Source organism: Oncorhynchus mykiss, chromosome 12 (genome assembly GCF_013265735.2).
Source record: "Oncorhynchus mykiss isolate Arlee chromosome 12, USDA_OmykA_1.1, whole genome shotgun sequence".
NCBI lineage: Eukaryota > Metazoa > Chordata > Actinopteri > Salmoniformes > Salmonidae > Oncorhynchus > Oncorhynchus mykiss.
Window position 1 is genome coordinate 91849256 of NC_048576.1, and position 19765 is coordinate 91869020.

Here is a 19765-nt window from a genome sequence, read left to right on the forward strand (position 1 = left end):
AGTCTCATTCCAAACGTCGAAAATTGTTGGTTATCTGCACGAACCTAGTCTTCACTATGAGTCTTCCATACATCAATTGTCTTAAAATATTTATTTACTAACTAAGTAATTCACAGAAATGCATAATCAAACAGTAGATCGTTACAAGGAAATGATAGCAGAGTTTCCCTAGTGTGATAAACCGCCATCACAGCTTGGTGGACAAAAAGGGAAGTGCGGGTCAACTGAGATGAGACACTACAAAGTTAAATATTATAACAATTGAAATACTAATCCTTTGCACATGAACGCTCACTCATTCGGGAACAATTGCAATCAATATATAGATTTACGCTCAGTGTGTCGTCTTGATCTCTGTTAAAAAGTTTGTTTCTGTTGGAGAGTATGTCCGCCTTCTCTCTCTCTCCATCTGTCGTGGTTAGAATGGATAGTTCAGAGTGACATTCATTCAAGTCGTTATAGAATAGATGTTTCGGCGGTTGTCGGTCTTCGTGTTCAATGATACCGAATTCCTAGCTGCAGACTAGTAATTAATATCAAAGACTTGTTCTTATTCTGTCGGTATCGATAGTCTAAGAGTTTAACCACGTGGGATGGTTAAAAGATTCAGCAGTCTGGTCTCAAACCTTGGCCCTCTCGTTATCGAGGTAAGCTGGTCTGCAACCTTTGTCTTCTCGTAATTGAGAGAAATATGGTCTGTTGAGAATTCTCAAGGTGGGGGTTTTATTCTGAAGAGCGGAAAAAGGCTGTCTCATGATGCCAGGTCCCAACTGTGTTCATGGGAGCGTGCCTGTGACTTAAGTGAAACTTTACACAGAAATACAATTTTCTCACATTACATCATTACATAGCATCCCACAAATAGTTTAATCTTTCCTCATTCATCCTGTACAGCAATTAGATGCAAGCCTCATAACTGAGGCTATTATATAAACAGCGTTATGGTAATGTGGCCGTATTGTCTCCCATGAGTTTCACAAAATTGTACCAAACGGACCAATTCATAGTCGGATTCTTCACCGATCTTTTATACCTTCTCCAGAACATAAATGTTGCTCGGAACTCAAGTTCTGTGAGGTGGAAGAAATTCCTTTGTTCTCTCTATGAAAACTCACTCTGTCTCTATACTGTGGCAATGAGGAGATAATCTCCTCCAGGAATTTACAACCTCTCTCTGGCCACAGCAGCCTGGGTGTAGGAGACAGGGGGGTAGGGGGATGGTGCATAGAAAAGGGCTGGTGCAGAGGGAGGGGTGCTCGCTGTACCCAAAGAGGGCAACGTCATGACAAACTGTAACGCAGTAAAATCGTTGAAATTGTTGCATGTTGCGTTTATATTTTTGTTCAGTATACATTGAAGCTTGAAAGCGGTGACAGACAGCCCAGAGACAATAAATATATTTACAAATATATATTAACAAAAGGCAAATTAGACAGTTATGGCCCACATTGGAAATACCATACTAGTATAAAACACACCTCGGATGGTCTTGAATATATATCAGTCTCAGTTACATCACATTCTGATGGTCTAGAATACATATCAGTCTCAGTTACTTCACATTCTGATGGTCTAGAATACATATCAATCTCAGTTACTTCACATTCTGATGGTCTAGAATACATATCAATCTCAGTTACTTCACATTCTGATGGTCTAGAATACATATCAGTCTCAGTTACTTTATATTCTGATAGTCTTGAACACACATCAGTCATAGTTACATTCTACAAGAAATGTCTCAATGTCCTTCACCACACACATCACTCAACTTTGAGTTCACTTTGACTGGTTGATAGCAGACAAATATCCTTGATGTGATGGGAGTCCAAAATGTAACATGCAGCATCCAATGAATACTCTGGAATAATTTAATCTTCAACTAAAACACATTCAACCTGAAATGACATAAGGGAAACCGATGTAATATTTAACAGAAATGACCTGAATCTGTTTAGACTAACATATCAACCTGAATCTGTTTAGACTAACATATCAACCTGAATCTGTTTAGACTAACATATCAACCTGAATCTGTTTAGACTAACATATCAACCTGAATCTGTTTAGAGTAACACATCAACCTGAATCTGTTTAGACTAACACATCAACCTGAATCTGTTTAGACTAACATATCAACCTGAATCTGTTTAGACTAACATATCAACCTGAATCTGTTTAGACTAACATATCAACCTGAATCTGTTTATACTAACACATCAACCTGAATCTGTTTATACTAACATATCAACCTGAATCTGTTTAGACTAACACATCAACCTGAATCTGTTTAGACTAACACATCAACCTGAATCTGTTTAGACTAACATATCAACCTGAATCTGTTTAGACTAACATATCAACCTGAATCTGTTTAGACTAACATATCAACCTGAATCTGTTTAGACTAACACATCAACCTGAATCTGTTTAGACTAACACATCAACCTGAATATGTTTAGACTAACACATCAACCTGAATCTGTTTAGACTAACATATCAACCTGAATCTGTTTAGACTAACATATCAACCTGAATCTGTTTAGACTAACATATCAACCTGAATCTGTTTAGACAAACACATCAACCTGAATCTGTTTAGACTAACACATCAACCTGAATCTGTTTAGACTAACACATCAACCTGAATCTGTTTAGACTAACACATCAACCTGAATCTGTTTAGACTAACATATCAACCTGAATCTGTTTAGACTAACATATCAACCTGAATCTGTTTAGACTAACACATCAACCTGAATCTGTTTAGACTAACACATCAACCTGAATCTGTTTAGACTAACACATCAACCTGAATCTGTTTAGACTAACACATCAACCTGAATCTGTTTAGACTAACACATCAACCTGAATCTGTTTAGACTAACACATCAACCTGAATCTGTTTAGACTAACATATCAACCTGAATCTGTTTAGACTAACATATCAACCTGAATCTGTGTTTGCAGGACAAGACAGATCTGTCAGAAGACAGCACCATGGTTTTGGTACAGACTAATCACAGCAGCAGCTCTTGGAGGTCATACAACAGGGTCATGTTCATTAGGTACCAAACAGAAGAAAGCACACAAACAGGGAGGGCCCACCTGGACTTCCTTTTCTGTTGCTCAACATTTACGTTTTCTGTTGCTGAACATTTTCCTGTTGCGTACGCTAATGAACACGGCGCAGTCAGGGTCACTCACCTCACTGCCCTGTGGCTGAGGCCTGGAGGAAGGGGACAGTGGATACTGCCTCTTCTCATGGATGGCCTGCAGACTAGTAATTAAGAACTTCTTGTCCTTCCCCTCCTGGTGATGAAAAAGAACAGATGAGTAACCATCAACACACAGATCTATCTTTGTAAGAATATTCAATGAAACAGAAGTTTTTGGTCTATACATATACACACACACACACACATTTTCTATTTGCTCCTGTAGCAGACTGATTATTTTCCTTTGGCCCTCTAAAACTTGGGTGTGAATGTAAATGACCATTCTGAAAAAAAAGAGAGGAAACATTAACTGCCAGGTAGGTGAACATAACATGCTTAAAACATACACTGTACTGTTAGTGGCTTTGCATAATAGTGTCAGCCAAACGGCACACAACAAGAAATATCCAGAGCAGTCCAAAGAATGTCCTTGTTGGATGCTGACTCACAGAAAGACACCTGCCAACAGGAACAGGAAGAGGGGGTTCTCCACCAAGCAGCTGTGTACCCAGTTGAGCCAGGCCAGCTTGGGGTTGGTACTCTTCAGCTCCTGGGCCCACTGTTTGCCTGAGTGGAACATGAAGGGGAGGTTCCTGAAAGGACCACAGCCAGAGGAGGGCTTAATCCTATGGGGGGGGGGGAGGCGAAGGGAAGAGTGGAAGAAACATTTGGACCACAACATCCTTTTCATACTGCAGTGTCAACCTGAAGCGTACTGTTCAGGCTGAAATATATTTTCTGTTCATGTTGTCCTTCCCAGCACAATTCCAGAGATGCGTACTTTTCAAGGGATGTTACATAGCAACATAGACTCAAAAGTGAAAAGGTGCATGTACTGTATGCATGCATACTTGTGCCTACATTGGTATAGGTTGATATATTTGTGTGTGTGTGTGTGTGTGTGTGTGTGTGTGTGTGTGTGTGTGTGTGTGTGTGTGTGTGTCAGACACCGCTCGTGTGTGTATTGGACAGACTCACGTCCATATGGTGTAGGTCACAGACACAGTGGCCCCGAGGAAAGAGGGGAAACACAGCAGAGAGATGAAGAGGGTGCTCATCTGACTGGCTCTCCACGGCTTCCTGGATGCCTGGCAGTTCACTAGTAGACTGCTCTGAGGAGGGAGAAAAGCAACAAGAGAGTTCACCAGTAGACTGCTCTGAGGAGGGAGAAAAGCAACAAGAGAGTTCACCAGTAGACTGCTCTGAGGAGGGAGAAAAGCAACAAGAGAGTTCACCAGTAGACTGCTCTGAGGAGGGAGAAAAGCAACAAGAGAGTTCACCAGTAGACTGCCCTGAGGAGGGAGAAAAGCAACAAGAGAGTTCACCAGTAGACTGCTCTGAGGAGGGAGAAAAGCAACAAGAGAGTTCACAAGTAGACTGCCCTGAGGAGGGAGAAAAGCAACAAGAGAGTTCACCAGTAGACTGCTCTGAGGAGGGAGAAAAGCAACAAGAGAGTTCACAAGTAGACTGCTCTGAGGAGGGAGAAAAGCAACAAGAGAGTTCCCCAGTAGACTGCTCTGGGGAGGGAGAAAAGCAACAAGAGAGTTCCCCAGTAGACTGCTCTGAGGATGGCAAACAGCAACAAAAGAAGAAAGACTAATGAGTCTAACACCGCTGGGGTTTCCACTGAGTGCGATAGCTGGCAACAAAATGGCGGATCCTATTCATTTTCAATTGAAGGAAGTGGCTCGGGTCAAAGTGAACAAGGTCAGAGAAGGCAGGCAAACAGAGCATGAGCGGGTGGGAATTAAGTTGGGGACCTTAAGTTTCTGGACAGGACCTTTACTTACCTAATCGTTTGTCAACACTTTTTGGGCCTCTGGTTATGACAAGTGCAGAGTTTGGACATGATAGTTTGACCTCTTTTAAGGAGTGTACCACTGTCACTGAAATAGTCACACTGGTTGAGCTCTGAGCTGGGGCCTACCTTCACTGTGTAATGGTTACACTGGTGGAGCTCTGAGCTGGGACCTACCTACCTTTTTCATATGGAACAACAACAACAGCTTGAGGATCTGCACAGCTGGCAGTAAAGGAGTGAAGAGCAAGCCTAGCCTGTGGGAAAAGATGACAGAGAAGGAGACATAAATACCACAGAAACCTCAATGACATTATCATCAAAAGAAAGAGAGACGACCCAGGGCTGACGGCACCTGCAGCATCTAACGAAGCATGACAAAACAATTATGTCACAGAGATACGAGGTGAGACGACTCATGGCATGCGAGCAGGCATTTTACCAGGTGAGGGTTTGCCCATAGATGAGCTCGAGTACGTTACGGGCGATATCAAACACTGGCTTCCTCCTTCTCCTCAGCACTCCTTGAGAAAACCGCCTATGGGGGGAAACAGTGTGGAGTATCAGTACATTTTACAGGAATTCTAAACAACATGTTCAGCAGGTCTGCCACGTACAACTTCTATTAAAAAAAAGCTTATTTCCATTTCACAAATACACTTTGGCACTTACAACTTGAACATACTATACAGAATGACTGCTAATATGACAAGAACAGAAATACAATCACACACAAATAGTAGAAAAACCTGTATTGGTTACTGTTTAGCTGTCTGACTAATGAAGGTCATCTAATGAAGGGACTCTTGAAGCATCCTTCAAAAGACTGTAGAACACAGTCAACATTAAAATAGTAGTGTCAGTACATCTCACAGTGAATGTGAAACAAACAAATGCTCAAGCAGTTCTGGCACTCACAACTTCACTACCGACTTCCTCACAAATTACCCAGAGAGCATGTCAAGCACAGTGAAAATAGAATACCAGTTACATTGCACATGAATTATCTACACAAACATCTTCAAAATATGCTCAGCTGGTTAGTCACTCAAATATTTCCAGATAGAATCTCCAAAGAGCAAGTAGAGCGAATATGAAAATAGTAGAATACACAGTACCAGTCAAAAGTTTAGACACACTCATTCTAAACCTACTCATTCAAGGTTTTTTCTTTATTTTTACTCATTTTCTACATTGCATAATAATAGTGAAGCCATAACTATGAAATAACACATATGGAATCATACAGTAATCAAAAAGTGTTTTAGATTCTTCAAAGCAGCCACCCTTTTTCTTGACAGCTTTGCACACTCTTGGTATTCTCTCAACCAGCTTCACCTGGAATGCTTTTCCAACAGTCCTGAAGGTGTTCCCACATATGCTGAGCACTTGTTGGCTGCTTTTCCTTCACTCCACGGTCCAACTCATCCCAAACCATATCAATTGGGTTGAGGTTGGGTGATTGTGGAGTCCAGATCATCTGATGTAGCACTCCATCACTCTCCTCCTTGGCCAAATAGCCCTTACACAGCCTAGAGGTGTGTTGGGTCATTGTCCCACTAAGCGTAAACCAGATGGGATAGTATATCGCTGCAGAATGCTGTGGTAGCAATGCTGTTTAAGTTTATTTGGGCTGCAATTTCTGAGGCTGGTAACTCTAATGAACGTATCCTCTGCAGCAGAGGTAACTCTGGGTCTTCCATTCCTGTGGCGGTCCTCATGAGAGCCAGTTTCATCATAGTGCTTGATGTTTTTTGCGACTGCACTTGAAGAAACTTTCAAAGTTCTTGAAATGTTCCGGATTGACTGACCTTAATGTCTTAAAAAGTAATGATGGACTGTCGTTTCTCTTTGCTTATTTGAGCTGTTTTTGCAATAATATGGACTTGGTATTTTACCAAATAGGGCTATCTTCTGTATACGTCCCCCTACCTTGTCACAACACAACTGATTGGCTCAAACACACTAAGAAAATAAATTACAGAAATTAACTTTTTAATTGAAATGCATTCCAGATGACTACATATAGAATGCCAAGAGTGTGCAAAGCTGTCATCAAGGCAAAGGGTGGCTACTTTGAAGAATCTCAAATATATTTAGATTTGTTTAACATTTTTTGGGTTACTACATGATTCCATATGTGTTATTGCATTGTTTTGATGTCTTCACTCTTATTCTACAATGTAGAAAATAGTAAAAATAAAGAAAAACGTGTCCAAAGTATTAGGCGTGTCCAAACTTTTGACTGGTACTGTAGGTTAACACATACAAATCTCCACAACATGGGGTTACAGAGGGGAGTGTCAGTACATCTTACAGGAATTATTACCATAAAACACTTCTTACTTCCAAATAAATTCTCCGAAGACTGTGTAGAGAACCGTGAATATGAAATCCACGAGCAGGAAACGATACAGCTCCTGACCAACAAAGCTCTCCCAGCACTGTAGAGACAGACCAAGATACCAAAGTCAAAATATACATTACAACAACTGTGGTGGGAACTCATTAACAGACTAATTGACATCTGAAAATAGTCTATACTATCCCAAATAAGGGAGGGTTTTCCAACAAAATTTTTAAAAAAGTGCTTTGGGGAGGGTTATGCATTTATTTTATTTTATTGGGCACAGGGGAGGGTAGTGTGTTTTTTAAATATATTTTTGTATTGGGCACAGGGCATGGTAGTGTGTTTTTTATATATATGTTGTATTGGGCACAGGGGAGGGTAGTGTGTTTTTTATATATATATTGTATTGGGCACAGGGCATGGTAGTGTGTTTTTTATATATATTGTATTGGGCACAGGGGAGGGTAGTGTGTTTTTTATATATATGTTTGTATTGGGCACAGGGGAGGGTAGTGTGTTTTTTATATATATTTTGTATTGGGCACAGGGGAGGGTAGTGTGTTTTTTATATATGTTGTATTGGGCACAGGGGAGGGTAGTGTGTTTTTTATATATGTTGTATTGGGCACAGGGGAGGGTAGTGTGTTTTATATATATATATTGTATTGGGCACAGGGGAGGGTAGTGTGTTTTTTATATATATATATGTTGTATTGGGCACAGGGGAGGGTAGTGTGTTTTTTATATATATATTGTATTGGGCACAGGGGAGGGTAGTGTGTTTTTTATATATATATATTGTATTGGGCACAGGGGAGGGTAGTGTGTTTTTTATATATATATATTGTATTGGGCACAGGGGAGGGTAGTGTGTTTTTTAAATATATTTTGTATTGGGCACAGGGGAGGGTAGTGTGTTTTTTATATATATATATTGTATTGGGCACAGGGGAGGGTAGTGTGTTTTTTAAATATATTTTGTATTGGGCACAGGGCATGGTAGTGTGTTTTTTAAATATATTTTGTATTGGGCACAGGGGAGGGTAGTGTGTTTTTTATATATATATGTTGTATTGGGCACAGGGGAGGGTAGTGTGTTTTTTATATATATGTTTGTATTGGGCACAGGGGAGGGTAGTGTGTTTTTTATATATATTTTGTATTGGGCACAGGGGAGGGTAGTGTGTTTTTTATATATATATATTGTATTGGGCACAGGGGAGGGTAGTGTGTTTTTTATATATATGTTTGTATTGGGCACAGGGGAGGGTAGTGTGTTTTTTATATATATGTTTGTATTGGGCACAGGGGAGGGTAGTGTGTTTTTTATATATATATATTGTATTGGGCACAGGGGAGGGTAGTGTGTTTTTTATATATATATTTTTGTATTGGGCACAGGGGAGGGTAGTGTGTTTTTTATATATATGTTTGTATTGGGCACAGGGGAGGGTAGTGTGTTTTTTATATATATATTTTTGTATTGGGCACAGGGGAGGGTAGTGTGTTTTTTATATATATGTTTGTATTGGGCACAGGGGAGGGTAGTGTGTTTTTTAAATATATTTTGTATTGGGCACAGGGGAGGGTAGTGTGTTTTTTAAATATATTTTATATTGGGCACAGGGGAGGGTAGTGTGTTTTTTAAATATATTTTGTATTGGGCACAGGGGAGGGTAGTGTGTTTTTTAAATATATTTTATATTGGGCACAGGGGAGGGTAGTGTGTTTTTTAAATATATTTTATATTGGGCACAGGGGAGGGTAGTGTGTTTTTTAAATATATTTTATATTGGGCACAGGGGAGGGTAGTGTGTTTTTTAAATATATTTTGTATTGGGCACAGGGGAGGGTAGTGTGTTTTTTAAATATATTTTGTATTGGGCACAGGGGAGGGTAGTGTGTTTTTTAAATATATTTTATATTGGGCACAGGGGAGGGTAGTGTGTTTTTTTTATATATATTTTGTATTGGGCACAGGGGAGGGTAGTGTGTTTTTTATATATATATATTGTATTGGGCACAGGGGAGGGTAGTGTGTTTTTTAAATATATTTTGTATTGGGCACAGGGGAGGGTAGTGTGTTTTTTATATATATATATTGTATTGGGCACAGGGGAGGGTAGTGTGTTTTTTAAATATATTTTGTATTGGGCACAGGGGAGGGTAGTGTGTTTTTTAAATATATTTTGTATTGGGCACAGGGGAGGGTAGTGTGTTTTTTTTATATATATGTTGTATTGGGCACAGGGGAGGGTAGTGTGTTTTTTATATATATATATTGTATTGGGCACAGGGGAGGGTAGTGTGTTTTTTAAATATATTTTGTATTGGGCACAGGGGAGGGTAGTGTGTTTTTTTTATATATATGTTGTATTGGGCACAGGGGAGGGTAGTGTGTTTTTTATATATATATATTGTATTGGGCACAGGGGAGGGTAGTGTGTTTTTTAAATATATTTTGTATTGGGCACAGGGGAGGGTAGTGTGTTTTTTTATATATATGTTGTATTGGGCACAGGGGAGGGTAGTGTGTTTTTTATATATATATATTGTATTGGGCACAGGGGAGGGTAGTGTGTTTTTTATATATATATATTGTATTGGGCACAGGGGAGGGTAGTGTGTTTTTTATATATATATTTTGTATTGGGCACAGGGGAGGGTAGTGTGTTTTTTATATATATGTTGTATTGGGCACAGGGGAGGGTAGTGTGTTTTTTATATATATATTGTATTGGGCACAGGGGAGGGTAGTGTGTTTTTTATATATATATTGTGTATTGGGCACAGGGGAGGGTAGTGTGTTTTTTATATATATATGTTGTATTGGGCACAGGGGAGGGTAGTGTGTTTTTTATATATATATGTTGTATTGGGCACAGGGGAGGGTAGTGTGTTTTTTATATATATATTTTATATTGGGCACAGGGGAGGGTAGTGTGTTTTTTATATATATTTTGTATTGGGCACAGGGCATGGTAGTGTGTTTTTTATATATATATATTGTATTGGGCACAGGGGAGGGTAGTGTGTTTTTTATATATATATTTTATTGGGCACAGGGGAGGGTAGTGTGTTTTTTATATATATATTTTGTATTGGGCACAGGGCATGGTAGTGTGTTTTTTATATATATGTTGTATTGGGCACAGGGGAGGGTAGTGTGTTTTTTATATATATATATATATTGTATTGGGCACAGGGGAGGGTAGTGTGTTTTTTATATATATATATTGTATTGGGCACAGGGGAGGGTAGTGTGTTTTTTATATATATTGTATTGGGCACAGGGGAGGGTAGTGTGTTTTTTATATATATTGTATTGGGCACAGGGGAGGGTAGTGTGTTTTTTATATATATTTTGTATTGGGCACAGGGGAGGGTAGTGTGTTTTTTATATATATTTTGTATTGGGCACAGGGGAGGGTAGTGTGTTTTTTATATATATTGTATTGGGCACAGGGGAGGGTAGTGTGTTTTTTATATATATTGTATTGGGCACAGGGGAGGGTAGTGTGTTTTTTATATATATGTTGTATTGGGCACAGGGCATGGTAGTGTGTTTTTTATATATATTGTATTGGGCACAGGGGAGGGTAGTGTGTTTTTTATATATATATTGTATTGGGCACAGGGGAGGGTAGTGTGTTTTATATATATATATATATTGTATTGGGCACAGGGGAGGGTAGTGTGTTTTTTATATATATATGTTTGTATTGGGCACAGGGGAGGGTAGTGTGTTTTTTATATATATATTTTATATTGGGCACAGGGGAGGGTAGTGTGTTTTTTATATATATGTTTGTATTGGGCACAGGGGAGGGTAGTGTGTTTTTTATATATATATTGTATTGGGCACAGGGGAGGGTAGTGTGTTTTTTATATATATTTTGTATTGGGCACAGGGGAGGGTAGTGTGTTTTTTATATATATGTTTGTATTGGGCACAGGGGAGGGTAGTGTGTTTTTTATATATATGTTTGTATTGGGCACAGGGGAGGGTAGTGTGTTTTTTATATATTTTGTATTGGGCACAGGGGAGGGTAGTGTGTTTTTTATATATATATGTTGTATTGGGCACAGGGGAGGGTAGTGTGTTTTATATATATATATTGTATTGGGCACAGGGGAGGGTAGTGTGTTTTATATATATATATTGTATTGGGCACAGGGGAGGGTAGTGTGTTTTTTATATATATATGTTTGTATTGGGCACAGGGGAGGGTAGTGTGTTTTTTATATATATATTTTGTATTGGGCACAGGGCATGGTAGTGTGTTTTTTATATATATATATTGTATTGGGCACAGGGGAGGGTAGTGTGTTTTTTAAATATATTTTGTATTGGGCACAGGGGAGGGTAGTGTGTTTTTTATATATATATGTTGTATTGGGCACAGGGGAGGGTAGTGTGTTTTTTATATATATATGTTGTATTGGGCACAGGGGAGGGTAGTGTGTTTTTTATATATATATGTTGTATTGGGCACAGGGGAGGGTAGTGTGTTTTTTATATATATATATTGTATTGGGCACAGGGGAGGGTAGTGTGTTTTTTATATATATATTGTATTGGGCACAGGGGAGGGTAGTGTGTTTTTTATATATATGTTGTATTGGGCACAGGGGAGGGTAGTGTGTTTTTTATATATATATTGTATTGGGCACAGGGCATGGTAGTGTGTTTTATATATATATTTTGTATTGGGCACAGGGGAGGGTAGTGTGTTTTTTATATATATATTGTATTGGGCACAGGGGAGGGTAGTGTGTTTTTTATATATATATTGTATTGGGCACAGGGGAGGGTAGTGTGTTTTTTATATATATATTGTATTGGGCACAGGGGAGGGTAGTGTGTTTTTTATATATATGTTGTATTGGGCACAGGGGAGGGTAGTGTGTTTTTTATATATATATTGTATTGGGCACAGGGGAGGGTAGTGTGTTTTTTATATATATGTTGTATTGGGCACAGGGGAGGGTAGTGTGTTTTATATATATATTTTATATTGGGCACAGGGGAGGGTAGTGTGTTTTTTTATATATATTTTGTATTGGGCACAGGGGAGGGTAGTGTGTTTTTTATATATATGTTGTATTGGGCACAGGGGAGGGTAGTGTGTTTTATATATATATTTTATATTGGGCACAGGGGAGGGTAGTGTGTTTTTTAAATATATTTTATATTGGGCACAGGGGAGGGTAGTGTGTTTTTTATATATATATTTTATTGGGCACAGGGGAGGGTAGTGTGTTTTTTATATATATTTTGTATTGGGCACAGGGGAGGGTAGTGTGTTTTTTATATATAGTTTATATTGGGCACAGGGGAGGGTAGTGTGTTTTTTATATATATATTTTATATTGGGCACAGGGGAGGGTAGTGTGTTTTTTATATATAGTTTATATTGGGCACAGGGGAGGGTAGTGTGTTTTTTATATATATATTTTATTGGGCACAGGGGAGGGTAGTGTGTTTTTTAAATATATTTTATATTGGGCACAGGGGAGGGTAGTGTGTTTTTTATATATATATTTTATTGGGCACAGGGGAGGGTAGTGTGTTTTTTATATATATTTTGTATTGGGCACAGGGGAGGGTAGTGTGTTTTTTAAATATATGTTGTATTGGGCACAGGGGAGGGTAGTGTGTTTTTTATATATATTTTGTATTGGGCACAGGGGAGGGTAGTGTGTTTTTTAAATATATTTTGTATTGGGCACAGGGGAGGGTAGTGTGTTTTTTATATATATATTGTATTGGGCACAGGGGAGGGTAGTGTGTTTTATATATATATTTTATATTGGGCACAGGGGAGGGTAGTGTGTTTTTTATATATATATTTTGTATTGGGCACAGGGGAGGGTAGTGTGTTTTTTATATATATATATTGTATTGGGCACAGGGGAGGGTAGTGTGTTTTTTATATATATATATTGTATTGGGCACAGGGGAGGGTAGTGTGTTTTTTATATATATATTTTGTATTGGGCACAGGGGAGGGTAGTGTGTTTTTTATATATATGTTGTATTGGGCACAGGGGAGGGTAGTGTGTTTTTTATATATATATTTTATTGGGCACAGGGCATGGTAGTGTGACCTTACCCCCCTCCAAAGGTGCGGACTCTGGCCGCAAAACCTGAACCTATAGGGGAGGGTCTGGGTGGGCATCTATCCGCGGTGGCGGCTCTGGTGCGGGACGTAGACCCCGCTCCACCTCTGGCTCACCCCGCTTTGGTGGCGCCTCTGGTGTGAGGACCCTCTCTGCGGGCCCCAGACTGGGGACCCTCGTTGCGGGCCCCGGACTGGGCAACCTCGTCCGGGGCCCGCAGAGAGGGCCTTTTTTGGTTTGGTCAGGGTGTGATTTGGGTGGGCATTCTATGTCCTTTATTTCTATGATTTGTGTTTCTATGTGTTGGCCGGGTATGGTTCTCAATGGTAATGGTATGGTACTATTCAATGAAGCTGCCAGTTGAGGACTTGTGACGAATAAAAAAAATGTATCAATCCAAACAGTGCAGCGGCCATTTGACAAATGGAAAGAGGCATCTGTTACAAAACACCAAAATGACAGTTTAATGACAGTCGGAGATTGTCAACACAAGCCTTCAATACTGGGAAGGCCTACAAGGTAGAGAGGGATGCATTTCCAGTTGTCAGTCTATTTGTTGTGGTGCTGAAAACGTAAATCATGAAATTGAGGTGCATGGAATTGGTATGCTTTGTTTATTGGTTGTGTGGTGCATTGGGACAGAAACCTGTTGGTGGAAAATGTGTCACATATTTGACATAGTTATACATATGGCATTAACATTTTAAATCTGATTTCCCCCTAGCTGATCATTGTCTGCATCTGGCTCTGATTGTAGAGTAATGAAACAGGCAGGGAGAGTGAGCTCCTCTGTGGTGGTCGGCCAACCCTCAACCTGCACGGCATCAATCGTGCCACAAAAGCATGCTGAAGTGGCAAAGTTGATACCCATGTTTATAAACACAGTGTTGCTACAGTTGTTATTTGTGGTCGTAAACATTATTTTGAGTTAATTCTATGAGGGGGGAGGGTGTGCAATTTATTTTACAGTGAAAAGGGGGGGTCATGTGTAAATAGTTAAGCTGAGAAGGGAGGTACATTTTTTGTATGACACCTTGAGTTAGACCAGCCTCCCTAGTAAATATAGAACTGTCCCCTACTACTACTTTGGGCCATAAATTCTTAGCTACTAATGTTTCAATGAAAGGGGACCTTAATTTGAAGGTGACATCTTGTTTTATGACAGACAGCATGGTGACAAGTATCAGGTGTCTTACCTGCAGACCATGTTGCTCTGGTTCAGCTGCAATTTTCCCCAGCCAATGGTAGCACAGTACGCCAAGAATGCTCACCTTCAGCAGTAGGTTCCTGTATAAAAACAGGATGTACAGTATCAAGTGTCTCAGAGTAAGAGTGCTGATTTAAGGTCAGTTTAGCCCAGCCATACTGAAATGGAGGACTGTGGTCCGGACCCAGAATGGGGTCAATACACACAGCGGGTCCTGACTTTTTTGGGGTGAACTTAGTCAGGCTTTCAACTTGCTGCTGTTGATTTATAATAGAATGCACAAGGTGCAATTTGGAAATGTCTAAGTGCATGGACAGTTTTCTTCTTATGTCATTCACTGACAGACCTACAGCTATTTACAACTGACAAATGTTCAGTTGTTAAACTACTAGCCCATGTAAGCTAGACACAGTGCATTGAGAAAGTATTCAGACCCCTTGACTTTTTACACATTTTATTACGGTGACATTAGCTTTGGTAAGATAATTCATCAACTTAATTTGTTGGACAACCAGGGTTATCATTTTCACCAAAATTAGCTGTTTTTCCAGAAATCCCAGTTGGAAGATTCCCAGAATCAGGAGGGAATAAGCAGGAAATCCAGAATCCTTCAACCAGGATTTCTGGGAAAAATGTTGGAACTCTGGAACTTACCACAATGCTAATGTACTAATATGTGTCAAACACTGAACATCTCTGAACGCAGTTCTAGTCGTATTTACCTGAAGATGGAAACATAGAGACGTACAATGGGCGAGTTGAAGTTCTCCATCCAAGACACGAGGTTGAAGAGACCAGGGAGGAGGAGGTTCCCACAGGACACAACCCCAGGCAGAGCCAGCAGACGAGCCTCATGCACCACACTGACCTCCCCCTCTGCATGCTCAAGTCTCCTCTGGTCACATTGAAGGAAAAACATTAAACAAAGGACTTTGTTGTCAAAAAGAGAGAGTGTAACAAAATAGCAGGAGTGTTGCATAGGCCTACAGTAGAGACCAGGGGTGTTGCATAGGCCTACAGTAGAGACCAGGGGTGTTGCATAGGCCTACAGTAGAGACCAGGGGTGTTGCATAGGCCTACAGTAGTGTTGCATAGGCCTACAGTAGAGACCAGGGGTGTTGCATAGGCCTACAGTAGTGTTGCATAGGCCTACAGTAGAGACCAGGGGTGTTGCATAGGCCTACAGTAGAGACCAGGGGTGTTGCATAGGCCTACAGTAGAGACCAGGAGTGTTGCATAGGCCTACAGTAGAGACCAGGAATATTGCATAGGCCTACAGTAGAGACCAGGGGTGTTGCATAGGCCTACAGTAGAGACCAGGAGTGTTGCATAGGCCTACAGTAGAGACCAGGAGTGTTGCATAGGCCTACAGTAGAGACCAGGAATATTGCATAGGCCTACAGTAGAGACCAGGGGTGTTGCATAGGCCTACAGTAGAGACCAGGGGTGTTGCATAGGCCTACAGTAGTATTGCATAGGCCTACAGTAGAAACCGGAGTGTTGCATAGGCCTACAGTAGAGACCAGGGGTGTTGCATAGGTCCTACAGTAGAGACCAGGAGTGTTGCATAGGCCTACAGTAGTGTTGCATAGGCCTACAGTAGAGACCAGGGGTGTTGCATAGGCCTACAGTAGATACCAGGAGTATTGCATAGGCCTACAGTAGAGACCAGGAGTGTTGCATAGGCCTACAGTAGAGACCAGGAGTGTTGCATAGGCCTACAGTAGAGACCAGGAGTATTGCATAGGCCTACAGTAGAGACCAGGGGTATTGCATAGGCCTACAGTAGAGACCAGGGGTGTTGCATAGGCCTACAGTAGAGACCAGGGGTATTGCACAGGCCTACAGTAGAGACCAGGAGTATTGCATAGGCCTACAGTAGAGACCAGGAGTATTGCATAGGCCTACAGTAGAGACCAGGGGTATTGCATAGGCCTACAGTAGAGACCAGGAGTATTGCATAGGCCTACAGTAGAGACCAGGAGTGTTGCATAGGCCTACAGTAGAGACCAGGGGTATTGCATAGGCCTACAGTAGAGACCAGGGGTATTGCATAGGCCTACAGTAGAGACCAGGAGTATTGCATAGGCCTACAGTAGAGACCAGGAGTATTGCATAGGCCTACAGTAGAGACCAGGGGTATTGCATAGGCCTACAGTAGAGACCAGGAGTATTGCATAGGCCTACAGTAGAGACCAGGAGTGTTGCATAGGCCTACAGTAGAGACCAGGGGTATTGCATAGGCCTACAGTAGAGACCAGGGGTATTGCATAGGCCTACAGTAGAGACCAGGAGTATTGCATAGGCCTACAGTAGAGACCAGGAGTGTTGCATAGGCCTACAGTAGAGACCAGGGGTATTGCATAGGCCTACAGTAGAGACCAGGGGTATTGCATAGGCCTACAGTAGAGACCAGGGGTGTTGCATAGGCCTACAGTAGAGACCAGGGGTGTTGCATAGGCCTACAGTAGAGACCAGGGGTGTTGCATAGGCCTACAGTAGAGACCAGGGGTGTTGCAAAGGCCTACAGTAGAGACCAGGGGTGCTGGAGGCGTTATCCGTTGGGCACAATGTTCAGTTCTTTGTTGCTATGAATATTAGTTGGGTGGGCAGTGGTCGCAGATCAGTCTTCTCAACTCCTATGGTCATTGTCAAACGTACAACCATAGGAGTTGGCTATACAGAACAAACAGATCTGTGACCTGGCTATAGAAACACTGCAGTGCAGACAGACATTAAGGTAAGAACAAGCAAGGCTCTACATCGCTGACTATAGTCTGGTCCTCCCAGATCTGTTTGTGTTATTTAGCATGACAAAGTCCATAGGAGTGGGCTATACACCACAGATCTGGGACCAGGCTTCTGACCTACTCCAACATTGAGAACGTTGCATTCCCTTTCGAGTAGGCCCCCGAGACATCTCCCCATCTTGTTTTGCAGGCAACAACATGTCTTAAGCTGCTTTCTGATTTCACAATGTGATTTCCTCTGTCGACTCACCAAAGTATAATTCTGCAACAAACAAAAAACGTTCCTGTCTGATTCTCAGAGAAACTCTGAAAAAACCTTATCCCCAAAAACTGTGGCAATACTTAAAGTAAAGTGGTGATAGTCCTCTTCCAATGTCCACCCACTAACTTACTTACTTAGAAGGAAGTTATGTATTGCCAATATCCACCCACTAATGTTCTACTTAAAAAGGAAGTTATGTACAGTGTTGGGCAGTGTATTCTATGTGGTACGTTAGTATGAAAATGGGAAGGTAGCTAATGGGCTGGTGTGCCAGCAGCAGTGGGTTAGTGACAGAGTAAGCTCTCTCTCCTTCCTTGGTAAAGGCTCATCTATCTACCTTTGAGAGAGCAGCCACAAGAAACTCTGGCAGTAATACCCCTATTGTGCAAACCTGAACCGTACTGTGCTGGTCCGTATAGCCCATTTTCTTTCCACATTGTCCTCTCCAGCACAGTTCCAGCAGCTATAGAGGATGCCTAACCAGGCCAGTGCAGTACAGCTCATGCTTGGCTCAGCAGTATGAAAAAGGTGCAACAGTTTAGCTGGGGTTGGATTTGCATAGCGTTCTATGGTGTGATAGGAGCCCCCCCACACACACTAACCAGGTGCATGTACTTGGCAAAGCAGTGGATGCCGAGTGCACAGAAGAAGGTGCTCCCCAGAGAAATGCTCCATGCTAGCAGGTGCACCGCCATCCCAGACAGCCTGCCCTTCTCCTCCTCTCCGCCTTTCACCTCCGACAACAGCTCCTGGAAAGAATGAAGAGACAGTTTATTTATTTATTCAACAAGGACAGTACACAATAACCAACAATACAGCTCATTTTCATCAGTAGCCAAACAGTGTTTGTGAATGTAGAGTCAGTGAAACTACAACACTGAAAAATAACTTCCCCAGTCAGTATTTTAATCTGCGTCATAATGTAGTTCCTTGTAGCTAACTTAGTCTTATTTGTACATCTTAAAATGGTTGCATATTCTTGTTCATTTTCTGTTGACACTGGGCAAGAATGTAGCTTTCTATAGGCATGCTACACCACAAACACCTAGACCCACATCCTGTGTGTGTTTCAATACCAGCTAGAACAGTTGTCCTTTAAATACTGTAGATATGCAGATCTATCCGAGGCAAATTGACGGACTGGGAGTGGCCTTCAGCCTCTGACTGGCTGACTGACTGGGAGTGGGCTTCAGCCTCTGACTGGGAGGGGCCTTCAGCCTCTGACTGACTGACTGGGAGTGGCCTTCAGCCTCTGACTGACTGACTGACTGGGAGTGGCCTTCAGCCTCTGACTGACTGACTGACTGACTGGGAGTGGCCTTCAGCCTCTGACTGACTGACTGACTGACTGACTGGGAGTGGCCTTCAGCCTCTGACTGACTGACTGACTGACTGACTGGGAGTGGCCTTCAGCCTCTGACTGACTGACTGACTGACTGGGAGTGGCCTTCAGCCTCTGACTGACTGACTGGGAGTGGCCTTCAGCCTCTGACTGACTAACTGAGAGTGGCCTTCAGCCTCTGACTGACTAACTGAGAGTGGCCTTCAGCCTCTGACTGACTGACTGGGAGTGGCCTTCAGCCTCTGACTGACTGACTGACTGGGAGTGGCCTTCAGCCTCTGACTGACTGACTGACTGGGAGTGGCCTTCAGCCTCTGACTGACTGACTGACTGGGAGTGGCCTTCAGCCTCTGACTGACTGACTGACTGGGAGTGGCCTTCAGCCTCTGACTGACTGACTGACTGGGAGTGGCCTTCAGCCTCTGACTGACTGACTGACTGGGAGTGGCCTTCAGCCTCTGACTGACTGACTGGGAGTGGCCTTCAGCCTCTGACTGACTGACTGGGAGTGGGCTTCAGCCTCTGACTGACTCACTGGGAGTGGGCTTCAGCCTCTGACTGACTCACTGGGAGTGGGCTTCAGCCTCTGACTGACTCACTGGGAGTGGGCTTCAGCCTCTGACTGACTCACTGGGAGTGGGCTTCAGCCTCTGACTGACTCACTGGGAGTGGGCTTCAGCCTCTGACTGACTCACTGGGAGTGGGCTTCAGCCTC

The 19765-nt window shown here is 41.9% G+C and overlaps 1 protein-coding gene across 5 annotated transcripts in view; it reads right to left on the reverse strand.

The window, feature by feature from the left end:
• Positions 1 to 1309: 1309 nt before the first annotated feature.
• The window catches only part of LOC110513333 (transmembrane channel-like protein 6), a 28603-nt gene continuing 10147 nt past the window's right edge, over positions 1310 to 19765 (reverse strand). For 4 of the 5 annotated variants that reach the window (XM_036939167.1, XM_036939169.1, XM_036939168.1 and 1 more), the window contains 7 exons: positions 18311 to 18457; positions 15419 to 15591; positions 14686 to 14776; positions 7363 to 7460; positions 5459 to 5554; positions 5198 to 5273; positions 4178 to 4645 (listed from right to left, as the gene is read on the reverse strand). In XM_036939167.1, coding sequence (XP_036795062.1) covers positions 4193 to 4645; positions 5198 to 5273; positions 5459 to 5554; positions 7363 to 7460; positions 14686 to 14776; positions 15419 to 15591; positions 18311 to 18457 — 1134 coding nt within the window. In that variant the 3' untranslated portion in view covers positions 4178 to 4192. Of the gene's footprint in view, positions 1899 to 3207; positions 3313 to 3423; positions 3503 to 3667; positions 3845 to 4177; positions 4646 to 5197; positions 5274 to 5458; positions 5555 to 7362; positions 7461 to 14685; positions 14777 to 15418; positions 15592 to 18310; positions 18458 to 19765 lie in introns of those variants that run through there. The other variant, XM_036939171.1, reaches the window with a different exon arrangement.